The sequence below is a fragment of the Gorilla gorilla genome, chromosome 6 (genome assembly GCF_029281585.2).
Source record: "Gorilla gorilla gorilla isolate KB3781 chromosome 6, NHGRI_mGorGor1-v2.1_pri, whole genome shotgun sequence".
Taxonomy (NCBI): Eukaryota; Metazoa; Chordata; class Mammalia; order Primates; family Hominidae; genus Gorilla; species Gorilla gorilla.
In genome coordinates, this window is record NC_073230.2 from 37,594,947 (window position 1) to 37,617,264 (window position 22,318).

The following is a 22,318-nucleotide window of genomic DNA, read 5'->3' on the forward strand; positions in this document are numbered from 1 at the left end:
TTAATCCCCTATAACGACCCATGTTCCCTGGGATAGGCCATAGGCTCACGTGTTTCTTATAGATAAGGAGTGACTCTCTTGGCCACTCACAGTTTCCCTAGCTCCTTAGAGATAATATAGCTAGATTACATCACATCACATCACATCACATCACATGTAGTTACATAAGGCTCCAGAGTTTGCAGATCATGGCTGCCTTCAATCTCTCATGTCATCTCCATAGTTACTCTGTGAGATAGAGCAGGTATCGTGGCGCTTTACAGAGAAGGACACTGAGGCTCAGCAAGGTGGTGACTTGGCAGAGGTCTCCAGCTAACTAGAGCTCTGGCCTCTGGACTCTAGTGCCAGTGTCTTTTTCCACACACCCTCTCAATAAATCTGTAGACCCTACACTAAGATGCCTCAAAAGTCCAGAAGGCCACAGAGAACTGCCTCTCCTCTCCTCTTTCCAGAAGGGCAGTGAGTGAGCAGCTCTTGAAAGAGCAGTCAGAAAACTTCCAGCCTGGGGACCTGTCAGTAGATGTGTTGGTTTCATCTGAGGTAAGGTAGGGAGCTGGAAAAAGGAACTGCAGAAGAGAGGTGGTCATGGCTATGTGCTTGGTTTCCTGGGTCTTTTTCAATAAGGTACCCTAAGCTGAAGAGAGGGAGGGTGTTGAGTGCTACCTATGGTTTGGGTCAGTATGAATCACCTAGGGGTGTTACGGAACAGAATCGCCCATGGTACATCTCTTTTGGATAAAGATGGCAAATATGCAGATGCACACCTCAGCTGCGCCCTTTTCATGCAGGGCAGCCATTGCTAGTTGACCACCGTGTTTTCCACGGGGCCTCAGAATCCTGAAACTCCAGGCAGCCACTCCCTGTCAGGTCTGTTAAGTGAGAGGGAACCAACTGGTCATTTCTCTTTAGTGACATCCCTTAAATACAGTGAACAATTATATATATTGTTTAGGTGTTTAGGTAATTTTGGAGTTCCTGGTGGTGGCAATAGTATTTATATTTTACCAGCTATTTAAATGTTACCACTTATTTGACACTTTCACCTTGCTATGTCATCGAGCAGCTCTCCAAATAAAAAACTGACCACCAAGTGTAGTCATCGATATGCCTTACGACTAGTCATCTTTTCTCTCTTTAGAGGCAAACTTGGTTTTTTATTCCATTTACTAAAATCTGGAAGGGAGACAGGAGCCGGAAAAAGAGACTTGCTTCTCCCAAGCACACTCAAGATTGGAGCACCCTCTCCGGGGAGCTGAGGGCGCTCTTCCTGCCCTTCCCCTCTACATCCGCAGAGTCTCTGAGGCAGCTGTGGCATGCCCAGCTCTAAGGGGCGAGCGTGTGTCTGCAGTTGACTGTGTACGCCTTGGCAAGCCACAGGCAGAGTGTGACCAACAATGCCTAGCAGATGATTTTGTCCTGAATGTGTTCGTAGGGTGCTGGGAGTACCTGGGAGAGCTGCAGCTGGAGAACTTCAGAGTGAAGGCATTATTTTCATCAGGACTCTGCTTTCTCTTTCCCCATTTCAGCCGTGGGAGGGAGTGAGAGGAAGGGGGTGGCAGGACACCAGGGAGGCAATGCAGTTGAACAGAATGGTCAGTCTTCTTTTTACTGTCTTGATGCAGTTACTGTTTAGATCATTAGGGCCACTCAGTGAAGGTGCTTGAAATTGATGGCCCTGGACACCCCTATGTAAGAAGTCCTTGGGCCACAAACAGACTGTAGATCTCATGAAGGCACCAGGAGACAGAAGCCTGGTTATCACAGGCAGGTCCGACCGCTAGGGTTGTGGCTTCTTGCCTGCACCAGGGGGTGGTGTTCATACTGATCAGGCCTAGCAAATGGCACTTGGTTTCTAACCAAAGACCAGCCAGTGCTTTAAAAAACAATGTTTATTTTGAACGTCCCACATAATTATACAGTACTTGGAAAATACAAAAAGATAAAAAGGAAAAAATTACCCATAATCTCACAATCTTAAAAAAACCTTAAAATTGGGGTGTATTTTACTGAAGTCTTTTTTCTATGCATATGTGTATAAATTTTAAGAACTCCGGGTCAGGTGTGGTGGCTCATGCTTGTAATCCCAGCACTTTGGGAGGCCGAGGCAGGAGGATTGCTTGAGTCCAGGTGTTGGAGACCACCTTGGGCAACATACTGAGACCCTGTCTCTATTAAAAATATATAAATATACATACATACACACATATATAAAGAAACTCTGGGTCAGGCATGGTGGCTCACGCCTGTAATCCCAGCACTTTGGGAGGCTGAGGCAGGCAGATCACAAGGTCAGAAGATCGAGACCACCCAGGCCAACATGGTGAAACCCTGTCTCTCCTAAAAATACAAAAATTAGCTGGGCGTGGTGGTGCGTGTCTGTAGTCCCAGCTACTCAGGAGGCTGAGGCAGGATAATTGCTTGAACCCGGGGATTAGAGGTTGCAGTTAGCCGAGATTGCGCCACTGCACTCCAACCTGGCAACAGAGCGAGACTCCCTCTCAAAAAAAAAAAAAAAAAACTCTGTATCATAATAAAAGTGCAATTTTGTCATGCTTTTTTTACACTTATGTGCATCTTTTTAATGTCATCAAGTCATTCAAAAATGCCATTTTGAGTGGATATATAAGATTCCATTTCAATAACACCATAACCATTTTGCTGTTGAACATTTTAGTTGTCTCTACATTTTTAGAAATGTGTTATAAATAATAACACCACTAAATAATAGCACCGTGTGTTTTTAGGACAGAAAATACAGAATGAGTTTTTGACATCTTGGTGGGACAGTGAGCACAGTTCATTTCATACTACTGCTGACATCCCAGATGTGTGTGTGGGCACATAGCTAGCTCTCTGTGCATATGTGGTGCCACATTTTGATACTTAAAAATAGAGACTCTCCAGGCTCCCCAGTAAAACCTAGCCCTTTGGGCACTAATCCATTGAAAGATTGACATTTCCGTCTAACAAGTTTATGAAAATCATTGTAGGGGTGGTTGACGGGGAAGTCTGCAGCTGCTGGGTTAAGTACTATTTAACGTGGATCCGATGCCTTTGGTTGTCTTCCTGCCTGTGGGCCATTTGGCGCTCACAGCTGCTTTTCTCTTGTTCTCTCCCTGTAGTTACTGGGGCTTCCGGATGCAGATGACGATGCATTTGAAGAGTACAGTGCTGACGTGGAAGAAGAGGAGCCAGAGGCGGACCACCCCCAGATGGGGGTCAGCCAGCAGTAAATCTGGGGGCTCCCCTGAGAAGGAGAGTGAGCCCCACAGTAACCTAGGTGGGGTCACTGCCCCTCCTGGGTTAGCATTTTGCATTAGCACTTCGAAATAGGACATCTGGCTCCCAGCATCCAAATTAAAATGAAATACCTTTTTAACGACCACAAAATATCTGTGATGAGCTTTGCTCAGAAGTGACCTGAATTTCACTCCCGCTTCAGTGGGGTTTCTATGGAGTTGTCTTGGTAGCCTTTGCCATTTTGAATTTAGAGTCCATTTTGTGGCTGACTATTCTCTTAAGTTTATGTTGGAGAATTAACATTCGCTGACTCGAATGTAGAGAACTCTGAATGTATTAAGGATATGTTTTGAGTCCTCACAGGTGACCTTACTGAGGGAAAGCATGGCAGAGAAGAAATGCAGTCTGCACTTTTTATGTACTTTTTAAGTGTCCGTAAGTGAAAGGTTTTGCTTATAAAGCATGAATTTTAATATCTAGTTATTAAACTGCACAAGTGCAAATACAAGGGCAGGAAAGGATAATCACTTAGCTTTGGACTAAGAGGGTAAGAGAGGCCCAGAAGCCTTTAAGTGTTTTGCCATTACCGAGTTACCTGGGTATGTAGCGACTGGTTCGTGGTTAGGTGTAAATGTTACTTGCTTGTTCGACTGTTTCAAAACATGCTAATTCCAAAGCCACTTTTAAAGTCTATAGTGGAAAATATAGATGGGGTGAAAGATATAATTTATTGATTTTTAAAGCTGTTTATAAGCCGTCCCACGTATAAAATGAAACATTTTACCTTCTCTCTTTCTAATGAGATGGCCACTTGTTAAATCATGAAAACATCCAGAATTCAAGTGCCACTTAAACTTTGAAGCCATAGATAAATTTGTTAGAAAAGTAAACCAGGATTAAAAGTTTTTAAAAATATGATAGAATCCTTCTTTACTTTTTAAGTCTTTTATTTAAAAAAAAGAGTCAAAAAAAAGGATTCCATTGTGTAATTTATTTAAAAATTTAATCACATATTTCGAGGGACTTAATTGTGGTGTATTTATAAAGGGACATGAAGGTAGGAATCTTTTAATCGTGGGTTAGCTTGGTTAACAGGGAACGTTTTAATAATCAAGATACTCAGACAACTCACAGAAACAACTTCTGTAATAACTGGAAATACTGCTGTTATCATTTAGCCAACAATTACTTACTGGGGACATCCTTTGTAATGCTAACATGGAATTATTCCTGGACCCTTCTGCATCCCTGGTTTTAGTTAACCTAGGATGCGGAATGCCTCCTTTACAACACTAGATTAAACCTAGCATCTGGAGTGGGTACGTTTAAACAGTCACACATGTGCCTGTTAGGTTGTGAAAGTTTTGAATTAAAAACAAGCAGTAGCAGCAGAGGCCACAGAACTTATGGGAGTCTTGTATATCTTCCAGGCATGTCGGTGTAAACCTGATTGTCTCGACATTTTCTGTTTAATTGATTGGTGCTGTGAGGAGTTCGGCTGCTCGTGGTAAAACAGCGTACTCCAGTTTTAAGTCATCGGGTAAAATAATAGTACAGTGATTTCCATCTGTGCTTCAGTACCCACTTTGTGTTCTTTTCTTGAAAAGTCATACTAAAGGTTAATTTCAAGTAAAATGAATTTCCTTCCAAGTAGCCTATTAGTAAAACACAACTTAGTGTTTCATCCATTGGGGTGAGCATATTCTGCCCTTTGCAGCCCTGCCTGTGTTCTGATTGGCTCCATTCATGAGCAAAGGTGATTGTGAGCTGTGTATTACATAGGTGTCGCCCAGGTTTCGTAACCTCCATTTTAATGCAGTAAGCCGCAAGAATGACTTCTGCAAGTGAAATGAGGAAGCTTCACTAGCTTGCTCCATTGGAAGGTAAACTGAAATTTTATACGTTGAAGCTTAAAATCTAAATTTACGTATGTTTGGAAATGGAATGGACATTAACATAAAATGTATTTTATCAAAAAAGTATTTAGACTTTGACCAAATACATGTTGGTATTATCATGTTAATGTTCTCTGTTTATAAAAATTGAGTGGAGATAGACTCGGCCATTCTGTGGGCTGATGAGAATTCTGGGCTTTGTTTTGCACCAGGGGTAGGAGACAGAGAACATGTCTGTATGTTACTTAATTTCCATAGCAAAATCCCAAACAGCATTAGCAGATCGAATTGTTTCTTCTAAAACTTCCTTTTTCTGAATGGGTACACATCCCTTCTCGTGCTCACACACTTGCCCACACACTCACTTCTTCCTGCGCTGTGGCTGCTCTAAGCAGGGCTGCGCATGGTGCAAAGCTGCAGTCAGTGAGCCTGGCAGCCTGTGGTTTCTGTTATGGAAATGGTTCCATGGTGAAACACATCCCTGACCCTTCACAGACTTACACATTTACTCACCAGGAGGTGGCAGCGGTGTGGGAGGAGGAGTGTTGACCTTGGACGCAGGAGAGACACCTGGGTTCTAGTTCAAGTCGGCCAAGGACTGTGTGACCTTGACAAGTCTAACTGGTCTGTGAACAAGGGGCATTTGCCCTTCCAGCTGTAAACACTGCCCTTCTGTGCCTGCCTTATGTGTGTGTGTGAATAAGGAGCAACAGTCAAGGAAACTTTTAGGGATTTGAGAAGAAAATACATGTGGGATCTTGCCAAGGTGCTGCCTTTAGGATGCTGACCCCCGCACTACCTTAGAACATGTTGGTCTGTGAGTGCCCAAGCCCCTGAGGGCTCGATCTCATGGGGCTGATGAAATTCTCTTCCTTAGAGGAAAGGGAAAGGTGAGGCCCCAGAGGACTTATCTCAGCTGTGCATGCTCTGCCTGTGGAGACATGGCTTTTCTTTGTGCTGTGGCAGACTGGGGCTTTGGAAGTGGTGTATGTTTAACTTACAGAGAGTGAGAGATGTGTAGGAAGAATAGCTGGAAGAAAGTGAAAGATGAGTGCCAGTTACTTTTTGCCCTGTTATCCAGTAGAGAGAAAGTGACAGTGAAAGTAAAGTGAGAGAGAAAGAAAGAGTGTGTGTGTATATGTGAGAGAGAGAGAGAAAGAGAGAGAATGAGGAATGCTTGATTGCTTGTTGTTCACTGGGCCAGCTCTGAAATCCAAAATCATGCCTTGATAACATTACAAAACCGTGATCCTGGGTTTGAGTGAATCCTAGAGACATTGTTCTTATGGCTGCCTGGTTTCCGCAGCCTGATCACCATATCGAGCAGACGTCAAGGAATCAGAGTGAAGTACGGAGCCAGGGAGGGAGGTGAGGCCCCGTGTAGTGCCTGTCACCACTGTGGATTCACCTGCACTCAGGTGTCCACTCCTGTCTCCCAGGCCCAAAGCAGCACATGGTGCAATTTGTTTTTCCACAGGCAGAGCGTGAAAAGTCTCTTATGTAGGGATCCTCCTTGTGTCCTGGTGCCAGAATTAGGTTTCCAGTGTACTTCAACGAAAACTTCTCTCCTTTATAGTTGCTGTCATCTTTCATGTATAAACAGAAACCGTCTCTAGCACAATATATTTCTGAATATTGTTTCTGTTTCATAAGAGCACAATGTACGTGGACCTAGGGGAGCTGTGGTCCCAAGTGTCATTGGAATTTATATTTTAGGAATAGGCTTTGCATGTTAAAATTCACAAGTTGGGACACTGGTATGAACAGATCTGATTTCTTACAGAGAGGCATGAAGGAATAGGCGGGACTTAACTTGGGGTGGGAGGAGATGAATAAGGGAGAATGGGAGAGTTGGGGTCTGACAGTTACCACCTGAGCCCCAGGAAAACTGTTTTCATTTTCACGGCTGTCTCACTGGGGGCCTGCTTTCCTCAAAGGAACTGACTGTATGTTGAGAGGCAATGCCTTGTGTTGGCATGGCTTTGCCACTTTAAAAGTGCCCCCCAGCCAAGGAGACCAACACGAACCCTGCTTATCTGGTGGGGCTCTTTCCTTCAGTAAAACCAGCTGCCAGCCTGAGAAGCCTGTCTTTCCCAAATGCAGGCAGATCTGAGAGGGGCTCCAGGCACCTGGCAGGTAAATCACAAAGCAAACTTGGGTGTCCTTGGCAGCGGGGAGGAAGCAGGAGTGCCCCTCCAGGCCAGAGAGCAGGGCCAACCTCCTCACTGTGCTTCAAGGTTGTAGAAAGAGCACAATTAATGCTTAAGCGATCACAGACCCCTCTCCCCTGCAGTGGGTGTTAGCTCCAAAGAGATGCCATTGCTGATCACCCAGTCTTCGGAGAAGCCTAAAATTTCTTTGAATTAAAAACTGATCCTTTTTCATAAAGACCCAGTCACTTCTCCCAGTTTGGTGATAACAGGTATGACACAAGAAGCTGAAGTCTTTTAGATTTTATAGAGAGTAATTCTGAAACCTGCCAGAATGCTGGTAGCCTGTGGTGTCCATGGCAATGGGTGTCCATGGTAAAATATCTATAGCTTCTGCTCACTGGGCAAATTGTTAAATAATATGTTGTCTTTTATATTTTTATTTAAATCTGGATTACGAAAATATAGTACCCATGAGCATTTCATGTTAGAAACCCCATTTAAAGCACTGTAAGGCTGAATAGGCACAAGCGATTAAAAGTAGATGCCAGGCCACATAAAAATAAATGTTTTAATTTACTTAGAGCTGTATTCAAGTTGTTTGATACCAGACAGAAAGCTGACAGTCTGTTCCTTGTAAACTGCCTTTCCCTGTTTTTCTGTTTTGTTTTGTTTCTCAAGTTTCATTTTTTACTAAGCCCCTTCTGACACCTAGGCAGATAAAGATAAGAGTAGTGCGCAGTACAAATGTCAGCTCTGAAGAGGAGGAAGTAAATCTTCAATGCTAGGGCAGATCTTCACTATCCATGATCCAGTCTTAATTTGAGCATGAGAGCAAAATTTAGTCATCTACACAAGAAGCAAAAGCAAGGAATAGTTGTTGGGTTTTGGGTTTTTGTTTTTTGGTTGTTTTTTTTTTTTTTTAGGCAAGAAGTGTTGCCGGTAGGGTATGTGTGCTTTCTTTGCCTTCCTATTTCCTTTCAAAGAAATCTCTTGTAAATTACAAAACTGTGAATTGGGTTGCCAAAAACTGTTGCCCTTCGTTAGATGCTTCAAACAGTGTAAATCCTATACTGCACCCTGTCCACCTCTGCTCCCTCCTCCCTCCCCTGAGAGTGAGGACCTCATCCGACCATGTAATTACCATTCGCTTGCTATTAAAGAGCCTTTCAAACTCTGGTGGTGTTTGCCTCTTTTTTTCTGCCTTCACAATGTTTGGTCCCAAAGGACACCTAATGTGGCTTATAAATGAAGAGCAAAGAGTAAAGGACAGGCAGCTCGCTGTGTGGTTGCTGTTTGTGAGGAGGCTGGGGGAAGAGAGGGAGGAGCTGGTAACATGAAACACTGCCATTGTTCAAAGATTAATCATTTCTGTGTGATGCATTCATATGTCTATTCTGACGCTATAACTGGTAGTTAGTAATTTTCTACTTCTTTGAACCAATACTTTAGTTTTGTGTTTGAGAGCCCTATTTTTTCTAGCCTACTTAGGAATTCTTTTTGGCATTAATTAGAAATCTGTATTCTGTGGTCATTCTATGACATGACACCATGTCTCCACCACCTTCCTCCCGGTTATTTGTTCACCAAACATGGCATTTAAATAACTCATCTGGAAGTTGATGGTAAGTTCTATTATTTGATTAAGAGCCAGTTTCTTTCTCCAAATGAATGGGTCTCCATAGAGAGACCCATTAGATTCGATTAGATTTGAGTTTTGCTTTACAGGCACAGCATAAAGGCTTGTGTGTATGTTCGATAGTGTGTGGTCCTTTGTTTTCGATGTGGCTGTTAGAGATTGTACTCAAGTGGTGAGCTCTGTGTCAGCAGTCCCAACCCTGCTCGTGGTGCAGCAGTGGGGGCAGGCGAAGTCTTACTTATGGACTTCCTTCGTTACAGTTATTGTATCCGTCTCACAGATAGAGTTTATAAAATGCAGGTTGGCCCCTTTAAGTGCAGGGACTGGTGTTAAAAATACCCACATTTCCCCCGTGTAATCATTCTGAAATCAGTGGCTGAGGGCAAGAGGTTCTAGCCCAGACTCCTCCTGGGCTGACTGTGGCCCTAGGCATGTCCCCTCCCCACCCCACCCACTTCCGGCTTTGTTTCCTCATCTGTAAAAATAAAGAGTGGGAGACTTGTCCCCGAGTTCCCTTTGGTCACTAGCCCTGACTTGTCTAGGGGAGTCAGGAGTCGGTAGAGAGGACATGAAGCACAGTTATAATGGAAACACTCACAAAACCAGGGTGGGGCGGCCAGGATTGGCAAAACTGTCCTTCTGGGATTCTGAAGCCCTTTCCCCTAGGATCCCTTTTAGAATTGAAGACGCCAGTTGATATCGTGGCTGTGTGTTAGCCCAAATGCTTATGTCCCTGCATGTTTTCTCCTGCCTTCCCACACCTTCCTTCCCTTCGTGAAAGTAATAAGGAGTCAGAACTACAACAAAATAAAATTGGGGTGTTCAGCTTAGGGATGTAATCAACAGTCTCACTCCCTTTAGAAATGAGCCTTGTTTCCATAGTGAAGTTGGGCCGAGTGGGATCCTCCATTGTCATAGAGTTCTTTGTGTACAGGTATGGGTTGAAGGACAACAAAATAAACAGAACCAGACCCACCACCCAGCATTTGGACGCCACACCGGGGCTGGACAAAGTGGACTTGCTGTCCGTGTACCTGAGTGTCGGGGTGGTTTTGCCTTGTGCCCTGCCAAATCAGAGTGAATGAACATTCCTGTCTCTGTTTAGCAGACTTGGCCCTTTGGAAACTCAAGAAATGCATCCTGAAAAAGCTGGCACTGTGCTTTCCTCTTAGGACCACAATAGGCAAAAAAAACAAAAAAAAAAAAAACAAAAAAAAACTGAAGTACTTTCCCTATCTCTAACCCTCCTTTTTTCCTTTTTGGAGTAAACAGTGACATTTGTAATGATCTGGGCAAGTTTTAATTAGGCAGTCAAGGAACAAGGTAGGCATTTTTTTAGGGATCATTTAAAGTAACATATTTTATCCTTATTTTGTTGGGAAATAGGGCAACAATGTACAGTGTAAAAACCAGCAGTAAAATTAAGTTGGCCCTTTGGGATGCTTTTTAATTAGAAGCCTCTAGAGGTCAGCACCACATAAAGAAAGGGCTTTTGAGTTCAGGGTAATCATGATGCCCATCTCCTTGTGGAGCTTTTGGGAAAGGAGGGTTGGTGAATGTCCAGGCTGGGGAAAGAGAAGTGAAGAGCCTTCTTCTTTATACATAAACCCTAACATTTGACTGGGTTGTTTTTTTCCCTGCTCACCCATCTTTGCAGCTCCCACACCCCTGCGTCACACAGTGTCAGTTCGATAAACATGACTTATTGACCGGTCGATGAAGTGTGGCATTTAGCTCATGCTGAGAAGGGCTGGGGAAATGCCGAAGATGAGATGGAAGGCACATTGCATTTTGCTTGGAGCAAGGTGGGAGGATGCTGGGTGTTCCAAGGCCTTTCAAAATATTTGTTAGCCCGTAGCCTGTTAAACTCTGCAACTTCCAGTCGAACATCAGGGAACACAGGTTTCTACCTAGAATCCATATCTGGCTCCCTGAAGCCTGCACAGATCAGGGGTGGGCTGGGGGAGGATTTGAGCGTCTTCAGGAGGTCTGGCCAGAACTGAGATAGTTGGGAGCCCCTAAAAACTTGCAGACATACCCGTGGATCCCCAAAGTACAAGACCCAAGAGCACTGTGCAGTGATGGCCACAGGCTTCACAGACCACCGGAATTCAAGTCCAAAACCACAGGCAGCCTTGGGAGGCCACAGAGGCTCCTGGTGTTGCCCCGGGGTTTCATTTTGGCCCAACAAGGAATAGGAAGGGGAAACAATACAAAGGCTTTCCTCCCTTCTCTTTCCCTTGCCCCTTCTGTTCAGGGTTTACTGTTCCTGTCTACTAAGGAAGGCTTGACCCATAACACAAATAGTATTGACAGTTACTCTGCTGGGTGATTAGATGAGCCTTGGACCCTGAGGTTCTTTCACTCACTGAGAAGATACATTGGTGGAAAGGACAACAAATATGTCACAGGCACGATGGAAGCCCAGTCTTAACATCTTAGCACTTAGTGGCATGACAGCGATTTCACTAGTACTATTAGATTTCAAAATGCTGGGTTTGGATCCTCGTGAGAATGGGCTGTATTCTTTGCAAGCATGGAACAGTCTGATTCTGATGACTTTTCAATTGTTTTGTCGTGAAGCCAACAGTGCTGAGTAAATATGCCCCCCACCTGTGTGTGCTATTACATACAAAAATTTTTTTGTAACAAACTTTTATGTAGTCCTTGCTAAGTACCACACACTGTACTAAGTTTCTTTTAACTCATTTAATCCTTCCAACAATCCTACAAGGTAGATATTATGGTTGATATTCTCTTTTTACAGATGAGGAAACTGAGGCACAGAGAATCTAAGTAACTCTCACAAGATCACACAGCTAATAAGTGCCAGAGCTGGGATTTGGACCCAGGCAGTTTGGTTTCAGAACTCTTAACTACTCTGCTGAATAATGAATGTCATGGGTGTTGGTCTTACGTTTACTGAAATCTATGATTTTTTTTCACACCACAGCACAGAGGCCCTGCCTGCCCGTATACTTCACGCAGTGCATGCTGCTAATATCCATGGTTGCCTGAGAACAGATGGAGTGAAGAGAGCATTTCCCTAGCTATTTGCCTTGCCTGTGGTCAGGTTGGCCGCGCAGAGTGGTTTAGGATAATAGCAGACACATTTTTTTTCTGGTATCCATGTACTTACAAAGATTTTTGAAAGTGACTGGAAGAACCGGGGCGACAAGTTTATAAAACAGGATCCTCAGATGGGGGCAGGGCTGGGGAAACAACCAATTGGCTTTCCATTCTGTACCCTTCTTTCTAGATCTTGTTCCCTGAGGAGCTCTTTACAAGGGTGTTACAGACTCCTCTAAGTGTCTCCCTCCTCATAGCGAAGGGGCTTTTACTCAGAGTTACCTTGAAGCAACCAGCAGCAGAAATGCATTGTCTAGTCAAGAGGAGGCCTGGGAGCAAGAAGAAAGCTCTCTTCGTCTGCTGATGTGTGGTAACATGCCATTGAGTCACCATCCCACACCAAGGATTCCAGTCTGTGGCCCTACCCCTCAGCCATCCAAATACATTTCTAGCCTGCCTTCCTGCTCCACGCAGAGGCAGCGTGCACAAACACCCTCAATACCACCGCCACTGCTGGATGACTGTCGTGCTATTGTGCAGAAGGAATAAGTGCAAATCTGAGACCCCATTTCAAAGGCAAACACAATTCTCTTTGAAGCTCATCAGCTTGTTTGGATCATCTCTGCCACCATTTTCTCCATTCCTATGGGAAAGAAAAGCTGTCCAGATCAGTATCCCATAAGAAATGCAGGCACCCCAAATCTGCTGTTCTTGCTTCTAAGATTCTAAGTGCTATCACATAGTTCCCGAATGACAGGCTCCAGGTCCTGCCATGGGAGAGTGGGCTTGCTGGTGAGTGGCTACAGGGAGAGGGTGCTAAACCTCAGGAGCAGCACTTTTGTGTTTTCCAAATGATGCACGGATGAGAGAAAGGAACGCAGGAAAGGTGAGTCAAAAACAAACCTTTGGAAATACAAAAATAAGGAGCATAGAGCTGCACAGGTTTGGAAAGAGGAGGAGGCAGTGTCATGTGATAAATGCATGTTGGGTTTCTGGATCTGATGCGTGCCTTCCTGCATGACTTTGGTCATTTAGATGTTTAGTTTCTTCTACTCAGGAATGTTAGGGGGCATTTTGAGCCTGGGGCTACAAGGGGCTAAAAAAAAAAGTACAAACTGTTGTGCAGAATCAACTTTGGAATAGATCTGGAAAGTCAGAATTTAAAAATTTTACTTCAGTATTCCCTAAAGTCAGAAATGTAAATCCAGTAACGGGAAAGGACATGAAATGTACAGTCCCCCCTCAAGTCTCACTCTGGGTGATGCCACTCTGGGTGGATGCTTTCACCTCATCAGATGCATCTGGGAGAGCTGGCCTGGGTCTGTCTGTCCCAGCAGACCCCACGCTCCCCCCCTTCTCTCCTCTCCCACCTTGCCTGATGTGGAGCACTTTGTAATAAAGAGGTTGATTCCCTGAATTTAATATGGGGTGTCATCAAGGCCTTTACTAGACGACAAGCATGTCCTCTCCTTCCCAGCAGCGATGACCTCCCCACAAGAACATGCCTCTCACCGAGGTCTTCATCCCTCTCCAGAAAAGGAGACCCAAGCAGCAGCACCCAGGGCAGAGCCTCCGTTCCTACTTCATGGATGTGAAATACCCAGGATGCTACAAAATCACCATGGTCTTCAGTCACAAACGTGTGTTGGCCGTGCCACCATCCTCTCTCTGCCAGCGCACAGGAGGAAAAGCAAGACCCACAGAAGGACGTTCCTGTAGGAGGAAGCAGCACAGAAAGCACTCTAAGGGAAGAAGAATGAGATACCATCCCCATACACACATTCTGGGAAATACAAAACATGCCCTTCATATTTCCAAGTGGCCTTAGTTTTCAAACTGTACTCTGAGAAAAATCGCCATCTGAAAAATGACTCTTGTTTAGCCCGCATTGTTTGCCAGCTGGCTTTCCGTGGCAGCTCTGGCTGGAGAGAACCCTGGATGCTTAAGCAGTCCTTTTCCTTCCTCCTGTTAGGATGATGTGTGGGGAGAGTGAGGAAGAGGGAGTCAAAAAAGGGAAAGGGATGAAGTCATCTCAACGCACATGGATTGTTTCTTTGGTGTTTTGTGGAGATTTCACTCCAGGGGCTTTGGGCCAACCAGTTTACTTGGGTAGAAGCATACGTTGCTCACCTGGCCAAGTTTTCTCGGTGGAAGATGGCTTAGCCATTCTTTGCCACGCTTACTTTTGGTCCTGTTTATGGAAAGTTGACCAAAACCCTCACAAAGGCCATGATCCGATCTGCTTTCTCCCATCGTCTGCTACTCTCCTGCCTATCTCGCATCCCCAGGCTAAAACTGGTGGTTTGGCTGAGGAGTGGGTTATGCTTCATGGTACAGCTAAAGTTATCCTGATCTCTCTTGATATCCCCTTCCTTCAAAGACTCTGTTTCTGACCCTGGCCAGCTCCCAAATAGCTCCTGTAATTGGTTACAAGCAAGGCTAAGTGAGATAGTGATTTGATTCTGGAAGCACAAACCAGTGCCTCCCTGGTGGGTGGGAAGCATCTTCTCCATGTTCACCTCACAAGCTTTTGAAAAAAACCTGTCATTCAGAAGCAAGCCAAAACTGTCATCTCGCTCGATGCTAATGAACTCATCAAATCCATTCGCAGGGTTTCGGCTCTTCAGAACTCTGGCCAAGCCTTTGCTTAGCACATGAAAGAATATTCCCTGGGGTGCTTTTCAAACCCTAATTTGACCCCATACCCCTAAACTGTGGAAGAACACAGACACAATTGGCCACATGCTCTTGAAAAATTCAATCTGAAAGCTAGTGTTGGTGACTACAGATAGGATTTTGATAAAAGTAAAACACCGAGCCGGGTATGCTGCTTGCCGCTAGGAATTTGTCTCCCTGGAGGACAGTCCTGCCTGCCCACTGCTGAGGAAGAGCATTCCTTATGTGGAGTGGACAGGGAAGCTCCTGGGAAATACAGTGACCTTGGCCTCTTAATCCATCAACAAAATAATGGCACTTTTATGAGAACTCTAGAAGTAGAACTTTTCATCCGGCACCATCTTATGCTACGCTTTGGAGCAGTGATGTCACCAAGGAGACAGAAACTAGGGAATTCATCCTCTTGGGCCAGGTGACTAATCCTGTTTCCCAACCTCAGAACATTTGCTGATATCATCCATCTTCCCGAAACCACACCAGCCTGGGGGGGTAAGAAGAGAGTGACATCAACTCACAAATTCACATTTCTGTGACTCTAACGCGTACTTTGGGGATTCCCAGCCCTTCTCGTATTCCTCCCAAATATTCCGGGAGGTGGTCCTCAGGGGCTGACTCGTGTGCTTCCCAAGTTCGTCTTCTATGGCACCGGGTGTTCTCCCTGGCTTTAATGCACAGCCTCTCTTCTGATGCTGCAGAACTCCATAATGGCAGTGGGTTTGCCAGAGCCCACAGAGGGGCACAAGGTCACCCACCAGAGAAGCCCACTTTCCTGCCACTACCCACCAGTGTTTACCCTGAGGCTGCCAGCATGAGGCAATGAGGACCTGGGTGTGTGGTCCAGGGTGCTGTTGCCAGTGACCACAGAGAGTGCCACACCAATGAGCAATGAGTGATGCCCCAGTGACAGCTCTCTCCATTTTTATTCATCTTTCATTCCAGCCACTCACCAAAGGGGCATGAGTCCAAACAGTTGGACATTGCTCTGAGTAACAGAGCCAGAATCTCCTTTTCATCCAGCCTTGCCATTGTCACCCATGAACCCAGTTTGTGAGCTTGACATGTTTTTCTTAGGATGAGCTCTGCCCACTGAGGCTCCTTGGGTCCTCCTATAAGGAAGCTCCTGGCAGATCCACCCTCCTGACATACCAATATGTCCAGAAACAACATTAGCTGGGTCTTGCCATCCCCCTGAAATAGGGTGGGTAATTCCTTTGGGTGGCCCTAAGGTGCTGAGTGGAGGGGATTTAGCCAGGGCAGAGGAATGCTAAACTCCTGAAAGTCTCCCTTCCCACACAGAAGTACTTTGGTGAGGAGGCTGTGGGTCAGGTGACTCTCTACACCTCTGAAAGCTCTTTTGCTAGGGTTGACCATTAAAAAGTGATTTCTTGACCCTCAGGGTAACAAAAGCCTGGCCCACCAATCAAGGCCAGCAAGTCTCAAACTTTAAGGCTCCTAAGAATCACCTGGTGGTGGGGCCAGAGCGGAGGGGTGGTGCTGTGAAACATGCAGATTCTTGGGCTGCGCTCCAGAATCTGGAGACAGAATCTGGACACAGGAAGCTGCAAGTTTACAAGTACTCCAGGTTTACAGTTTACAAATATGTCAGGCCGTCCTCATGTAGGTGGTTCATGGACAACACTTTTAAGAAACTCTGGGTTGAGCCGGCCTCCAGGCTCACCATGTCATTCACCATGTCTACAGGGAGCCAAGATTCATCACAACATGACTGGGTGCCAGGAGCTGGGCAAAATTCCTTCATGATCCTAACACATCTCATTCCATAAAGATAAAATCCTTGTACAGATGCCACAGTGATCTCCATTAACATCTCAAAAGTTGGAAAAAAAAAGTCTCTCTTCTAAGCTCACATGGTGACAGAGCTGGGGGCAGCTAGTTGTGCCTGACTCCAAAGCATGGTCTCTCATCATAGGATGTCACATTGCTTCTGTGACATTTAGGGGATATGAATGAGCAGAGGCCAAGCTGTATTTGGCTGCATGCTTGATTGCGTAGAAAAATGACGACACTACCCTTGGTACATCTATTGGCCCCAACAGGAAGGAGATGAAAGTATTGCAAAGGGAACAGTGAGCCTAGACTGAATCAGAGGACTCCCAGAAATTCGCTGCACTCTCATGATATAATTATGCCATCAGGTTGGCCAGTTGAGGATTACACTTCAGAAGAAGGCAGATGTCATTATCTAAATAGGTCATTCTGTACTCATTTCTTTGTTTGCTTGTTTCTTGCCAGTCCACCCAGTGGATCATAAACCTTATGAAGGCAAAGCTCTGTTTGTCCTGTTCTTCACAGAATCCCCAGTGTTTACACAGTCCTGGCCTTCTAGAAACCTTTGTCGAATGAATGAATGAATGGGTCATGGGGAGATGAAAGGCAGTGTTACTCTTTCTCTGGGGGGACATGGGAAGGCTGCTTCACTCTCAGAGCAGTGCACTCTCATTCATGTGTTGAGTGGCAGGTGCTGGAAGTCAGAGCATCTGAAATGCAAGCTCCTATGCCCCTTCCCTGGACCTCAGGTCTCCAACAATGGGGCATGTGGTTGGTAAGTCTCTGAGATTCTCAGGTATATCAGGGAATAGCAACTGGAGGGGGTGGATGGTACAGGTCTCTGTGCCCCTACCCCATGATCCCTAGATGACCATCCAGAAAGTGTCATCAGCCAATTGGAAAGTCATGAAGCAGACACAGCCCTAGACTATTCTAGTGGGAAGGCAAGAACATGTGCTGTGTCCCCGCCTGCTTTCCAACCTAAGGTAGAGGCTGTCCCGGGCACAAGAGCACTTTCAGGTCACTGGTGTTCAGGTCACTGGTGTAGCTTTTCCAAGGCTGCCTGCCTCTGCACCATCTCTGGGAAGATTCTGAAACTGCCCCATTCCAGTGGGGTGGCCTAGGGGCAGAAAAATGCTCTATGTGCCTCCCAGGCAGAGGTGGGAGCTTGGGGTGGCATTTCTTTAATGAAGTCACCTAGGTTTTCACATCTAGAACTGTGGACATCCAGGCTCCTGCTCACTGCTCTGAGTCACCGGAAGCCTGGAATGATGAGGCTTTTTTTCAAACACTATCTAAGAATCTTTGATGAATCCTCATCATCTGCCATCAGGCACCACGATTTCATGATCCCCAAAGGAGTAGGGCAGGTTCCTGAAGATCTCCCGGGGTCGGTCCACTGGTGCTGGGCCACTGACTCCATGAAAGTGGTTGGCACAGCTGGCCTTTGAGACTCTGTGCCTTCAGAACCTGATATAGTCTGGCTGTGTCCCCCACCCAAAATTTCATCTTGAATTGTAATTCCCATAATCCCCATAATCCTTAAGTGCCAAGGGCGAGACCAGGGGGAGGTAATTGGATCATGGGGGCGGCCTCCCCTGTGCAGTTCTCATGATAAGTGAGTCTCATGAGATCTGATGGTTTTATAAGCCTCTGGCATTTCCACTGCTGGCACTCACTCCGTCCTGCTGCCCTGTGAAGAAGGTGCCTGCCTTTCCTTTGCCTTCTGCCATGATTGTAAGTTTCCTGAGGCCTCCCCAGTAATGTGGAACTGTGAGCCAATTAAATCTCTTTCCTTCATACATTACCCAGTCTCAGGTATTTATTCATAGCAGTGAGAACTGACTAATACAAAACCCTATTTGTTTTTCGCTTCCATCTGCTTTCCTTTTCCAGTTACTTCATTCTAATTGGTGTTCCTTTCCTACTTCTGGATTCGTACCTCCCTTCTCATTACTGCTGTGACACATTCTCCCTCTACTGACTGGCAGGCCTGCCCTTCTCCCTGGTGACTGTTCAGGCAGGCCTTAGTGACCACGTGTGTTCACCCTAACCATAGACTTGACCCTTCTGCTTCAAACCCCATTGGAAATTGGCATTTCCTTGCTATTCTGAAAGATGGGAATGGGAATTTGGATTTGAGAGAACTGTAATAGAGCTCTGACACCTTCCTAGAGTCTGGGTGGCAGACTGGGTTCTGACTGGGACCAGATTCCACTTGTCCTTCCTCCTGGCAGGGTGTGTGTTAACTTCAGGGAGCCCAAGTCATTGTAACTTGTGTGCACAGACAACTAGAATCTGTGCCCAAGATGGGGCAGTGAGTCTCGAGTGATGATTCAAATTCATTTTCTTGCCAGGCAAACAAAATCTCTGACTTGCCTGGACTCCCCGTGAAGCTAGCTGCAGCTGCCAGTGCTGGTCTGTGGTGGCCCCAGGCTATGGGATTTGAACAGCTGCCTGCTAACAGCACCACCTCCTCTCCCGGATTTATCTTGCACCATTGCGCCCACAGCTGGGCCTGTGCAGAATGTACAACATGATGCTGATGCTGTTCAGGCTGCCAGCCCATTGGAAGCACAGCAAAAGACTTCTATTTATAGAGAAGGCATTCCTGGGCCACACACAGCACTCTTGGCCTGCTGAGAAGTCGGCCAAGTCCCTGACAGACACCAAGGGGCAAGACTGCAAGCCTCCTCTGCCAGAGAAGGCATTGTTCTGTTGCACACAATGGTAGAGCGGCCCTGGCATGATGTCAGATGAGTTGACAGTAGCAGCAGCTGCCTGTATGTTCCCTCTCCTCGTTTACAGCTGAGCTCTGCCAAACCCAGGGAGCAGTCCGGAGTTTTAGGTTTGGATTTTGGAAAATGAATTGCACCAAGAGGCCAGGACCGTCTTGCTCCAGTTGGCTTAGTAAGGAAATGGCCACAAGCCATAGGTGGTAATTTAGCAGTGGCTGCCTGAGTCGTTAGGGGAATGTAACCACAAAAGGCAGTAGAACGGGCAGCCAGGGCCATTGCAGGGCACAGTCACAGTGGCTGGCCAGGAGGTCTGATGGGGAGGCCTTTCCTTCCTGCAGACCCAGCCTCCCCTGGAATCCTCCCATTTCCCGAGGCCTAGCTGGTGGCACCCAAAACCCACGAGAGAGCTGCAACATAGAGCTGGGCTGTCTCAGATAAATGCAGGAAGGGCTACCCCTCTGTGGGTGAGTGATACTAGCTTCCTTAGGCAGCCTTTAGGTTTCCATTCATTAGTTAACTCTGGCTATACCTGAGAAGACAGAATAACCGGCCTGGTGGTTGAGTGTACACTGTAGAGAAACACAGAGCCAGCCTTAGTCCCAGCTCCACCACTGGCTAGCTGTGGGGCTCTGAGCTAGTTAATTCAATTTGTCCAGTCCTCAGATTTTCCACTAGTAATTTGGGATTAAATAACCCGATAGGAAAATGAACCAAGGACACAGGCAATTCATAGAATAAAAAATACAAGTGGCCAATAAATATATGAAAATGTGTTCAAGCTCTCTAGCTGTTAGAGAACTGCAAATTAAAATAAGACCTCATTCCTGGCAAATGTTACAAGATTGATAATGCCCAGCACTGGCACGGAGGCACTGGCACACGCTATTGGTGGGAACGTAAATTGGCTCGGTCACATTAAAAGATTATTTCTCAGTCTCTCTAAAGATTTTATGTGCAAACCCTTTGACTTCACAATCCCACTTCTCAAAATCTATCCTGGAGAAATAATTGCATGTTATGGATATAGTGGTCAGTGTAAAATTGCTTGTAATCTTAAATAAAAGGACAGAAAAAGAAAAAGGAAAGACTAGCAGAAAACCCAAGTCATGAGCATGTAATTGCAGGTAGAGCTACAGGTTCTGAGATGGGAACAACTCCAATATACATGGTTATCTGGAAAGAATATATCAGGGGAACAATACATGTAGGCCAATCACATTATATTAAAAAATGTATATTTTCATTTTTCTAAGTAAGGCCATGGAAAAGATCCAGGAGGCTGCACTTTCCACTGTGCACAGTGGTTACCTCTGGGTGAGGACAGTCGGAGGGAGGGAGGGAGACTTTCATTTTTTACTCCATATACAGATGCCCCTCAACTTCATAAGCAAAAATGTCATAAGTCACAATGCATTTAACCAACCTGCCAAACATCATAGCTTAGCCCAGCCTACCTTAAACATGCTCAGAACACTTACATTAACCTACTCCTGGGCAACATCATCTCACACAAAGGCTATTTTATAACAAAGTGCTGAATAGCTCATGTAATTTATTGAATACAGCACACTGTAAGGTGTCACTTGTTTACGCTCCTGATCGCGTGGCTGACTTGGCAGCTGAAATCTTACCACGTAGCACTAGCCTGGGAAAAGATCAAAATTCAGAATTCAGAGACGTGCATTGCTTTTGCACCATCTTAAAGTCAAAAAATCATAAGTTGAACTATTGTAAGACCATCTGTACTCTATATACTTACATCTGTATTTTTGCATTTTTTACAATATACACTGTAAGGTTATTATTGTCCTCTATCATCCCAGTTTCTTGTAAAGCTGTCAGAACTAGGCTGAATTGGGGAAGGCTGCAGCTGGAGCAGAGTGCACAGGAAATACCAGGCATTCAGATTTGGACGTGTTAAATGTCAGGCGCCCATTAGAATCTTAAGTGGAGATGCTGAGCAGGCAGATGGATAGAAGAGTTTGCAGTTTGGAAAGGAGATCCGGGTTGGAGAACCACATTTGAAGACAAGTCCCTAGGATGTATGGGCATGAGGAGGAGAGTCCCATTAATAAGATAGGGTGGGGCCCAGAGCCAAGTGTGTGGGCACCCAAGCCCTGGATTCCAATGTCTTTAACACAAATCAGTTTCTGCTATGAATCTAAACAACTATAGGGTCCTAACTGATTCTTCCTACACACCGGTATCACTGGCACCTATAAAAAACTCCTTGTGTCTTATTCTTAGCACTGCTCCCTGCTTTTCCTTTGAATGTCCAGCTTGGTCTGGCTGAACTGCTTTGGTGGTCTCTGGGTCTCCCAACTTCGCCTTCCCTTGACATCCTGTCTGAATCCCCCTTCTGCAAGCTTCATGGCTGCAGAGAAGCCCTGCCAACTCCTGAATAACTCCACCCATCCCTCACTCTATTCTTCAAGCTCCAACCCAGGACAACGGCAACATGTGTATAGTCTTTCACACAGTTGCTCATTTAATTCCCAAGAGGCAGATATATTATTAGCATCACTTTTACTATTATCCTGCCCTCTTGACAGATGAGAAAACTGAGTGTTGTGTGGTGGGAAGTGTCTTATCTTCCACTAGAGTCTAGCAAACTACCATAAACTTAGCAACTTGAAACAGCCCATATTGGGGCCGAGTAACGTAGCTCATGCCTGTAATCCTGACAGTTTGGGAGGCCAGGGCAGGAAGATCACTTGAGGCTAGGAGTTCAAGACCAGCCTGAGCAATATAGCAACACCCCATCTCTACAAAAAATTTTAGAAAATTAGCCGGGCATGCGCCTATAGTCCCAGCTACTCTGGAGGCTGAGGCTTGAGCCTAGGAGCTTGAGGCTGCAGTGAGCTATGATTGCCACTGCACTACAGCCTGGGCAACAGGGTAAGAAAAAGAAAATACAACAACAACAGCAAAAACACATTTATTATCTCACAGTTTCTGTGCCTCAGGAATCTGGGTGTGTCTCTGCAGAATCCTCTGCTTCAGGGTCTCTTATGAGGCTGCAATCCAGGTGTCAGCTAGGGCTGGGGCCTCATCTGGAAGCTCAGCCGGGCAAGGACCTGCCTCTAAGGCATTCCGCAGTTGACAGAATTCAGTTCCATCTGA

General features: G+C 45.6%; 2 protein-coding genes across 2 annotated transcripts in view; both read left to right on the forward strand.

The window, feature by feature from the left end:
* MTURN (maturin, neural progenitor differentiation regulator homolog) overlaps positions 1 to 8,464 on the forward strand; it is a 28,038-nt gene extending 19,574 nt beyond the window's left edge. The window contains exon 3 of the mRNA XM_004045248.4: positions 3,123 to 8,464. Within this exon, the coding sequence (XP_004045296.1) occupies positions 3,123 to 3,233 (111 nt within the window). The 3' untranslated portion in view covers positions 3,234 to 8,464. The remainder of the gene's footprint in view (positions 1 to 3,122) is intronic.
* A 1,638-nt stretch (positions 8,465 to 10,102) lies between these two features.
* Positions 10,103 to 22,114, forward strand: LOC115935346 (small ribosomal subunit protein eS27-like). The gene has a single exon (XM_055347268.2). The coding sequence runs from the start codon at positions 13,495 to 13,497 to the stop codon at positions 13,819 to 13,821; it is 327 nt and encodes a 108-aa protein (XP_055203243.1). The 5' UTR covers positions 10,103 to 13,494; the 3' UTR covers positions 13,822 to 22,114.
* Positions 22,115 to 22,318: the final 204 nt, after the last annotated feature.